We start from the raw sequence: 10,879 nt of genomic DNA, 5'->3' as shown, positions 1-10,879 counted from the left end.
CTGTAACATGCATCAAATACATGATGACAGTCCTGTGTATTGTCAGCCTGTTCCCCGCCTCTTTACACTGAGACCACTTGTCTTTGAAACACAGTTCAGTGACGAACATTACAGCAGTGCTGTCGCACCATGCGCACGACAATGAACTTCACCCTCCTGTCAGCTATACTCTGTATCCTCAGTAAGTACATCTTTTTTTTCTCAATATATCGACAGCCAACTTTTATGATTTTTAATGGTTTAGATCTATTTTGTTGACTTAGTTTAATTGTCCTTCATCCACTTCATTATTAGGCCTCTATTACTCTTTTGCAGTATCTGTAGGACCTAGTGTTTAGACAAAACAGCGGTTAGCCTAAGACAGATAGAGAGACACTTCACAAATTGACTAATGCTATGTAGCCATCTTGACTTTGAAGGTGTATAAAACTCCTTTCTCCCCCGATGCATCAGGTAAAGAGACAATTAATACTTCTGACATCATCTGTCTCCAGACAGAAACTTCACCCTCCAAGATTTTCCTTGAAACAACCTCTCTCCACCCAAATGGAAAAATGTCTGAATCTTGTTTGTTTCAGGTTGGATCTCTGTCTCACATTGTGAATTTCACGTTGTGGAGGTCCAGACCGGTGAAGAGGTCACGTTGCTGTGTAACAACTATCCCAGTTCCCCCTCTTACATATCATGGTTCAGACTGGAAAACGGATCCAACACCAGCCACATCTCCTCCATCTTCTCCCTTGATATAGTTGCATTGTACTTCGATGGGTTTCAAGAAGCAAAGTTCAACATGACGTCCAACGTCAGTAACGTCTTTCTCCAAATCAAACAAGTGGATTTATCTGACTCTGGACTCTATATATGTGGCTATAAGGTGGGCACCAACTCCAGCAAATTCCCAGGAGTTTACAGTGCAACGTATTTAAAGGTTAAAGGTAAGATCGCTCCAGAGTTTTGTCTGTGTTTCGTTATAGGGGAAATAGATTTTATGCCTCTTGAAATAAGGGCTGGTCTGAACTAACTACACGACAGTTCCTGCAAAAAGAAGCCAAAGCGGCTTGATCGCCACCTGGTGGATTGCTGCCATATAGGTCGTGAACTTAAGTTAAAATACACATCAAATTATATTGTTTTATACAATGTTATTAATTGATAAGAAATGTTTATTATTATATTTAGATCTAAAGAAATGTAGTCTCTGCTGAAGACTTTGTGATGGTGATAGCATTTGTCTGCACCATAGACTGTATAAAAAGATGGACAATGCCATCAGCCCCCTCAATGACAGCAAACTGGACATGGACCAAAATATGATAGACAGTTTCTGTCATTGGAGGTAGTTGTTATCACACTGATGTATGCTCAAGTGTTTTGTTATTTGTTATCTGATGCTTTAAAGACGAAGTGAAAAGTAGAAGTGGAGCTGCGTCGTCCATCTTTATACACAGTCTTTGGTCTCAACGCTCAAAAATGTATCTTTCTTTAGAAAACTCTGATGAACAAGCAAATCAGACCATGGAGATCCTCATGGGCGGTCTGATTATCGTCCTCATTATAATCATCATCGCTCTGGTTCTTAAAATCTGGAAACTTCATACAGGTATTTATGTGTTTTTATTACAACTTTGCCGATACAACGCTCCCTGACTCCTGACCAGATGTGTTGTTTCTGTCATTTAGCACATAAAGAGGCACTGGATCCACAAGACAGTAAGGTAATCAAACTTGAACCATAGATAAACATTGATCCGAGTCTTTCAGTCATCAAGCAGTTGTTTCATGTAATGCCACACAGGCAGCTCAGGGTGATATAAATCATTGAATACTTCCATTTACAGAATGTGGGCTTTGATGACCTGAACTACGCAGGACTGAGTTTCCTTCCAAGAGCAGAGCGGAGCAGAAGGCCTGCTAGAGAGAGAGAGCCGGAGCCTAATGTTCTCTACGCCAGCACCATGCACTTAAGAAACCACCGGAACTGAAGTTCAGAGAGGAACTGAGGCGTTGTCGTCAGTCTGCTGTTTGTGGATGGGAGCAGTTGCGATCACTGTGACAAGATAATTGAAGAAAATAATTGTGATATCTGTGCCAAAATTTGAAATCATACTTAAAGTGAAGTCTTTATCTTCTCGTTGTGCATGTGTATCTTGGTGCAAAAGAAAAAAGGCAAAAGGCTGGAAAAGATGTTGACTGTCCAGAGTTTTGTTTTTGTCACGACCTCAGGCGGATGTCTGGAGAATGGAGACTGGACTTCCTGCAGTGTTTGCCTTTCATACATGAACAAATCAGCAGGAAATTTTCCATTCATATTGTATATCAAGCAGTATTGTTGTAATCATAATCCACAATCCAACACCACTATCTAATATCAGGGTCCCCCTTTACGATCACGATCCATCACCACGATCAGATGCAATGATGATACACAATTTCAATTCAATGAATATGTATTTCCACTATCACAATCCACAGGTCAACTTATCGTGAAACCAAGGTGGAAGTCTGCAGTCTGATGGAAAATCACTTCTTTGACAGGAAGCGAGTCGTTTCAGAAACACATCAGCTGCGGCATCATTATTGCTGCCATTTGCTTCAGCCCCTCGTCCAACCCACCATCCACCTGTACGCTCTGACGGGGTTATGAGTGTTTGTTCATCACTTCCATCATATCTATGTAATCATATCTGGGGGAGTGATTAAGTCGGAGCCTATAGACACCAAACTGACAGAACTTCATTTAATCCCCTGCGTGTCTAAGACATTGCACATCTGCCACAACTACAGGAAGACTGGCCTTCAACTCGATGGACCATAACCACAAACAACAATGCCTTGGTGTTTCCATTCAGAGACATCTATGGCCCCACCACAGCAGCGTTCAAATTCAGTGAGCTTAGCTTAACATCTGATCTTAAATTGGCTTAATTTAACTTGTATTGACTTCATTTAAATTATCTTGAATTTTCTTATAACTTAAAGTTGAAGTACCTTGTCTTCTTATAACTTAAATGATCTTGAAAAATTTTAGATTCAACTTCTTATCTTAACTTCTTGCCTTCATCTTATTACTGCAACATTTCAATAATTTAATGTGTGCAGTTAATTCTCATGTTTCTCTATCTTCCTCTGTCTGACAAACTAAATGTGGTTTATAATTGGTGTTTGGTGGAAGTGGAGCCAACTGAGACACTGAAGACTGTCCAGAGACCCTCATGGTGAGTTCGATGGTGGACTGCAGCAGTGGAGATTTAAGAGTGAGTCAGGGTTTCTCCACTTGTTTGACAGGAAGAGACAGCACTGTGTTGTCACAGCTCAGATGTGTGGGCATGCACAAGCACCAAAGCCTTGCATGTTATTCTTAACCAGAGCTGTAGACAACAGCTAAAAGTGAACAAGTTTCAACCACAGGAAGATGGGCCTGCAGCTCATAACCACACAACAGACATCCAATGTGCTTAAAATACTTCTACTTTATCAGAAATGTACTTCACAAGAAAGTTTTTAATGGAGATCTAATCTTCCCCATGCATTTCCTAATATTTAGTTTTGTGTATTTACGTAAGGTCCAGAGTACACCTCAAGTCTGAAGATTGGCATTATGCAGAAGCATGTAGCATTTGCAACCAAACCTAATTCTGTAACCATTTCCTCATGTTAATGCAGCCTGCTTCTGTAGAATTACTGCAGAAGAGCCCACCTTAACTACATTTTTAACTGGGCCACTCCAAATTCCTGGGGAAAATTATAGGTAGTTGGTACCTATAAGGAGTCTGCACTCCCTGCTGGCCATCAGCAGGATCTTTGGTTTTATGAAAGTGTTTGATCTGCTAGAAACAACTAATTTGTCACCTTAAGCAAGCATTATAAATTGTACATTGCAATTCTAAACAAAGATTTGCAAAAAGTGTTTTTAGGAGAGATCTTGAGCATCTGCTGTTGTTAAACATGTATTTTGAAAAAAAGTTGTATCTGGTATAATTTCAACAGTTCCAAGAAGAATGCAGTCTGACTTGGATTACTATTGGATTTAAGTACATACACCATCTTCTTGGCCCGGGGGTAGAAATAATTCAACTGTTGAACTGGTGTTGAACACTTGAGAATTGAGAAACCATTAACTGTATATAATGCAGTGCATTTGAAAAAATAACTACATACAGTTTAAATGGCAGAATATTAAAGACAAAGAAAAGTTTTTTGTTGTTAACGTTTTATTCTTGCAGGTCAGTCTAAAAAGGCAATACAACGCAGTAATATCAACTTCTCATCTTTATCCAGACTGTGAAATCAATTAAGATAATAATTAATAAGTAATCCATTTGATTTCTTTCCTGATTTACAAAAATGTCATCACTCAACTGATTGTAAAAAAAATATGTAGAAATCTTGATGCTGTCAAGTCCAAAGCTCATCTCTAGTCCTGCTTAACCAAACCTAGCTGTCCTAAAAGCATCTCCAATTATCACCAGTGTTAAACATTGGCCCCAATAATAACTGATCCTCACATCTGGCAGAAGGACTGTCAATTAACTACAAATGTTGCTCAGAATGATATCCTAGCAAACACTGGCAATACAGAGCAGACTTGCAGCTGAATGGATGTTTGGGTTCAGGCAATGGGTGAAAACACCAGGTGACACTACAGGGCCTGTAAATAATCCTTCCTGCTGTTACAATGCTCTGTAGTATACACAACTTGCCATATCCTCCTAGAAAAGTTACATGTGCTGACTGTCAAGTACTCCTTAAAACCCTGGACTTACCTGTTGACTTTGAAGGTCTCCAGCAGCCTTTGAGGACATCTCCCCCACATTCAGAGAGAACTAGTCTCGCCTGTGACTGGAGAGTTACCACTTTTATGCACTTAAGCTAAAAAGGTTTCACATTGGGGCGTGAGTTGGTGGTGGGGGCGGCGGCAAAGGTAAAAAGGTACGCTGAATGATCAGATGACCAGAAAAGAGACACTCCTTCACCCACTTGACGATTTTACTATACGTGATTTCTTCAGAAATTTACGGATGATCATGGCATTTGTATTTTTCGAAAGAGCCTTGGTGAGATTCGAATCATTTCAAGCGATCACACACAGCGATGATGTGTTTTAGCGCAGAGCATGACCTCACCGGTGAACAACATTACTGCACAAATCCGTTTTATTTGAAAAAAAGGTCGACAGTGGACAGGTACATATGAACGCTTTTTTGTTAGCTACACCGTTAGCCGTCACTTTCCACATGAGTCTTAGCAGTTTAGGTTTTTACAGGATCGCCACATAGATCTAGTTTTCGATGGAAAGATTTAAAATGATGGAACCAACGTGTAGACTAGATTAAATACCAAATATGATTCAGTTGAGTTTACAGTCACATGTATCGCCTAGAAACTGCTGCTGAATGGTTCAGCTGTCTTAAGGTTACAAACCACATCAGAACACTAATTACTCAAACGTAAAAATACAATAAAAAAAAATTCCGCCTAACTTAGACGTCAAGCATTAAAAATTCTACAGCACAATGACAAACTAAAACAATCAGGGGGGAAATACGAATGTAAAAGTTGTCCCAAATTAATTAAAACAAAAACAGACGTGGACGTCGACAATTTGGTTCCTCCTGTGAGCATCTCAGGGGAATGTAACGCGCTCAGCCGCAGACAGGAAGTGGATAGAGTCACGTGCATCAGGAGGCGGCGAGTGGCGACGCAGGCGAACGACGATCCTGGAAAAAGAGCAAATGACACAGATGAACCGTCTGAAAATGTGGATGCGAAGCCTTTTCCATCGTAATAACCTGCGTGCTGTCTTTTCTCAAGATCTGTCTCGTGACCCTTTCTTCTGCCCCCCAGAAGGCAGACTGGGGCGTCGGCCTTTGTCGGACTACGCCACACATTAAAAACAGGTATTAGCTAAAAGTTAGCACACAGATGTGCATTATCAACTAATTTACCACTTCGTACGCTTGCTTTTCCCACAAGACCTTGAGCGTGTCGGACAGGTCCTGCCTGTACAGAGACGAAGTGCATTTTCAGGAAAGAAATGACCACCAATCTACCTCAGACCTATTCTCACCTTCACTTGTCGGAGCCTTGCTTAATAAGCGTAGCGTGCAGGCGGTGGCGGTGGTAGCCGCTCAGCGTAGGGATCCCTGGGACGTGGCACTCCGTAAGCCGGGACGCGGGAAACCGGAGAGAGCCGGGAGCGCTCGTAGGAGTAGCCATTACCTGCAGGAGGCATTGGCGCGTTAGGTGCTCTCCTCAGGGGGCTGCGATCTCGGGGGTAGTACGAGGATGGAGGAGGCGGGAGGGGCCGACGTTCGTACGGGTCAAGCGACGGGGTCATAAGACGGTCTCGGACGACGGCTGAGGGGGGAGGGGGAGGAGGAGGGGCGCCGCCGCGCTGATCCTCGTAGGAGGCCATGCCATACGGGCGGGCTCGGTACTTCTCATAGTAATCTACCACGCCATATCTTTCCCTCTCGCCATCGTACGGACGGTCGGGATAAACAGCTCGTCTAGGGGGAGGGGGCGGCAGAGGAGGGGCTGGGTAACCTGGGGGCATATGGCCAAGGCGACCTCTCATGTAGCCGGGTGGGGGAGGCTCATGCCTCTCGCCTGGATAGCGTGGGGGCCAGTAGCCACCTCTGTCTGGGGGAGGAGGGGGGTAGTCATCGCGTTCATCGTGCCTGGGACGGCTCTTGGAAATCTGGACATGGATGCGCTTGCCTAAAATATTTGAAAAAAATGTAGGAAGAAAATTAGTAATCTGAAGTAAAATGACCACACCTGAATTGACTTGTATTACACAGTGTTATTTGCGAACCTTGAAATTCAGTGTTGTCCAGTCCCTTGATGGCATCCATGGCCTCATCGGAGTTGGACATGTGTACAAAAGCAAAATTCTTGACAACAGCACACTCGGTGACCGTGCCGTACTCCTCGAAGAGACCGCGCAGCTCGTCGTCGGCTCCCTTCTCCACGTTCGCTACATGCAGCTTGATGGCCGCATGGTTCTTCCCGTGGCTGGCCTCCACGTTGATTGGCGTGCCGTGTAGCTTATAGAGGTGCAGATTTTTGATGGCTTTGGTGGCCTCCTTGCGGTCATCCATGTGGATGAAGGCGTAGTTCTTGATGATGGCACATTCCGTGACCGTGCCGTACTGCGTGAAGAGTGCCTTGATTTCTTCCTGGTCTGCCTCTCGGGGCAGATTCCCCACAAAGATTTTCACCATTTTAATACCTGGACCCAGGAAATTCAAAGGAAACCATATATATTTAAGAATGAAGACATAACAAAAAACAAATAAAAACTCAACACATTAATCATTGATCGCGTTCAACATTATTAAAAGGACGCATGTCTACATACTCTTGCTGGGGCAGATTCCACAGAAATATGTTTAGCTATATTGTAGATATGTGACAAGGACATAATGAAAAAAAAACTGTATATATCTATGGGTGAAGGGAAAAGTAGAACCTAATTAAATGGTAAGGTGTAGGAATCCACAGTCTCGCAGTATTAAAAGACGTGTTGTTGATTGAACAGGCCTGTCTACTGCAAAATGGCTGACGACGTTAGCGATAGCACAGCGCCACTGCACTCGATCCCTAATTAATCATAATCATTTCAACAGTACATCATTTATATTAAAGTGGATCCGCTCAAAGCGCCGCGACGCTCATAATGAGCTAAAACAACGCAAACTCTGGTTCTAGTTAAGTCACATTAGCTGGAGCTAGCTGTTAGCTTCGGTTAGCTCGCTGGACCAGCCACGCTGTGACACAAAGCGCAGTCGACCCGAAGGGCAACAGAGGGACGGCGAACACCCCCACACAGTGTGCATAAGCAGGATGATATACAAAACAACTCGATTCATTGAATATATTAACACTGCGACGTTTTCTTCTTTTACCTTTTCACCGGGAAGCCGCAACAAAGAGCTCGACCTCCTTTCCAGAGATTTCCTCAGACCAACTTCCGCTGAGCTTCGGTCTCCCAATAGCGGTCGCTTCCGATTCTTATTCATCTTCGCCTGCGTCTCCCCGCTTTGCAACCACATCGCCCTCTGCCGTCTAGGAGGGCACAGTAATCAGCGTAGGTTCAGAGGTACTCATCGTTTTCTGCTTTAATTTATGTCTGCAAAACCAAACCAGTTTATATTTTTATACCATGTGCCGATTATCCATGTGGTTGACAAATAAATTGACTGACCCCCACGGTGTACCCATGAACCCTTCTTTTTCAGTAATTTAAATAATAAGTAATAAAGTTTAGTGTTTTATAGAAACACACTTTTACATATGCACAATATGTTTGCTTTTAAACACACACACACACAAGCTGTAGATCTACGGTCTTGATTGTGAGACCCTGGAACCTGTTTCATGACCAGTTATTTGAATTTGATGAGACGTAATCAACAACTTATGTGACTATTAATTTTCTCCACCTAATCATTATTTGCAGTCTTATTGTTGACAAGGGAAAAAATATCAAAACGAAGAAATATTTCAGGCAAAAATATAGTTTACGGAGTATCTGAATAGAAATATGAAGAGAAGTTTTTTCAATTAAATTGGGAGCAGAGCTGGAACTCAGCCGTGCGCACATACTGTCTAGCACACGTGTTCAGGAGGAGAAACACATTTGTGTGGACCACGTGTGGGAACACATTTGCTTTGCTCTAACTGCTTTACAATAACACTATAAGCTACATAACACACACATAAGGGATGTGAAGTGTCTAAGTGCAGAGAGGGGGAGCGAAACAAATAGAGAGAGAAGGGATACTTACAACGTACAATGAGTGTTAGCTACTGTATGTGCAGAGGCCTCATTTTATGTGAATGTACAACTTGTGTTTGCATCAGTACAGTGCTTCACTTCGTCTCTCTCTGTCGGTGTTGTCTCCAGTTGGGGGTGCTCTAAGTCCGTGTATGACTCTGTTACTGTGTGTGAGTAATAAATCAAAAAAGAACTGGAACTGCAGTCAGAGAGCGCGTAACTCTGCCACAATCATCTACATGATGGGTTAGTGGTTATAGTAGAAATATGAGGGAAAACAATTAGACAGAACATTTTCTGCATCTGCATCATCCCTTTGACAAGTTTTCTTTTTAAACCAGTCATTAAAAAAATCCAACATACACAGGTGAAAACATAACTTCTATAATAATAATATAAAATGTTTTAAATAAAGTTTAGTTAGATAGAGACAGAGCAACTTGGGACTTTAAGATACACACACACACACACACACACACCAACACTCTCTATCTTAAAAAATTAAGGACTAGTGAACCTTCCAACGATCACAGAGCCACCAGGCCGCTAACAACCACAGAACCGGGCTGCTAGACACGCCATCCCAGGCGGACTTTACAACAGAGCAAGCGGCAGCAATGACACCGGCCAACGAGCCTCTGGCCCTCGCCAACCCGACCACCGGGCCCCCGGCAGCCCCGACAGCATGCGCGGAGCCGCCTGCCTCGCCGAGCCCTGGAGGAACAGCCTCCTTCGACTACGGTCAAGCCAGCCGACATTCGAGTCTCTGTCAAGCCAGCCGACACTCGAGTCTCTGTGGTCAACTCAGCCGACACAGAAATTCTATTGCACCCATATACTGATATTTATGGTAAACGCATCCGAACCGCCCAGAACGGGAACAGGGATATTTCAAAGTACTATAAAAACTGTTTGCCCAATAATTCCACAGTGAGACTGATATGCCTGTGTTCAGGACCTCTCAGGCTACCCACACACTCAATATCAGAAATTTTTTACCGTATAGATTAAGAGATTTTTCAAAGTAAAGTGCAACATTTCTACTGTGTAATAGCTAATTTCTGGATATTTCAAAGTACTATAAAAATACTTTGCCCAATAATTCCAGAGTGAGACTGATATGGCTGTGTTCAACACCTCTCACTACCCACACAATGAATATTAGACATTTTTACTGTATAGATTAAGAGATTTTTCAAAGTAAAGTGCAACATTTCTACTGTGTAATAGATCATTTCTTGATATTTCAAAGTACTATAAAAATACTTTGCCCAATAATTCCAGACTGAGACTGATATGCCTGTGTTCAGGACCTCTCTGCCTACCCACACAATGAATATTAGACATTTTTACTGTATAGAGCAAGAGATTTTTCAAAGTAAAGTGCAACATTTCTACTGTGTAATAGCTAATTTCTGGATATTTCAAAGTACTATAAAAATACTTTGCCCAATAATTCCAGAGTGAGACTGAGATGGCTGTGTTCAACACCTCTCACTACCCACACAATGAATATTAGACATTTTTACTGTATAGATTAAGAGATTTTTCAAAGTAAATTGCAACATTTCTACTGTGTAATAGATAATTTCTTGATATTTCAAAGTACTATAAAAATACTTTGCCCAATAATTCCAGACTGAGACTGATATGCCTGTGTTCAGGACCTCTCTGCCTACCCACACAATGAATATTAGACATTTTTACTGTATAGATCAAGAGATTTTTCAAAGTAAAGTGCAACATTTCTACTGTGTAATAGCTAATTTCTGGATATTTCAAAGTACTATAAAAATACTTTGCCCAATAATTCCAGACTGAGACTGATATGCCTGTGTTCAGGACCTCTCTGACTACCCACATACTGAATATTATACATTTTTACTGTATAGATTAAGAGATTTTTTTTCAAAGTAAAGTGCAAGATTTCCCATGTGGAATACATAATTTCTGGATATTTCAAAGTACTATAAAAATACTTTATTCAATAATTCCAGAGTGAGACTGATATGCCTGTGTTCAGGACCTCTCAGGCTACACACACACTGTATCAGACATTTTTACTTTATTGAGCAAAGTATTTTTATTGTACTTTGA

At 42.0% G+C, this 10,879-nt stretch overlaps 1 protein-coding gene across 1 annotated transcript; it reads right to left on the bottom strand.

Moving 5' to 3' along the window:
- Nucleotides 1-5,135: 5,135 nt before the first annotated feature.
- On the bottom strand, nt 5,136-8,003 carry rbm4.3 (RNA binding motif protein 4.3). Its single transcript, XM_062384086.1, has 4 exons — nt 7,911-8,003; nt 6,818-7,234; nt 6,068-6,720; nt 5,136-5,717 (listed from the first exon to the last, which is right to left on the bottom strand). Exons 2-3 carry the CDS (start codon nt 7,224-7,226, stop codon nt 6,089-6,091), a joined length of 1,041 nt encoding a protein of 346 aa, XP_062240070.1. The 5' UTR covers nt 7,227-7,234; nt 7,911-8,003; the 3' UTR covers nt 5,136-5,717; nt 6,068-6,088.
- Between the last annotated feature and the right edge of the window lie 2,876 nt (nt 8,004-10,879).

Source organism: Platichthys flesus, chromosome 24 (genome assembly GCF_949316205.1).
Source record: "Platichthys flesus chromosome 24, fPlaFle2.1, whole genome shotgun sequence".
Lineage (NCBI taxonomy): Eukaryota > Metazoa > Chordata > Actinopteri > Pleuronectiformes > Pleuronectidae > Platichthys > Platichthys flesus.
This window is presented reverse-complemented; position numbering and strand designations above follow the sequence as displayed.

Coding starts and splice junctions, on each gene's coding strand:
- rbm4.3 (XM_062384086.1), bottom strand. CDS start 7,226: ATGGTGAAAATCTTTGTGGGGAATCTGCCCCGAGAGGCAGACCAGGAA. Junction 6,721..6,817: donor GGACAACACTGAATTTCAAG/GTTCGCAAATAA, acceptor CAAATATTTTAG/GCAAGCGCATCCATGTCCAG.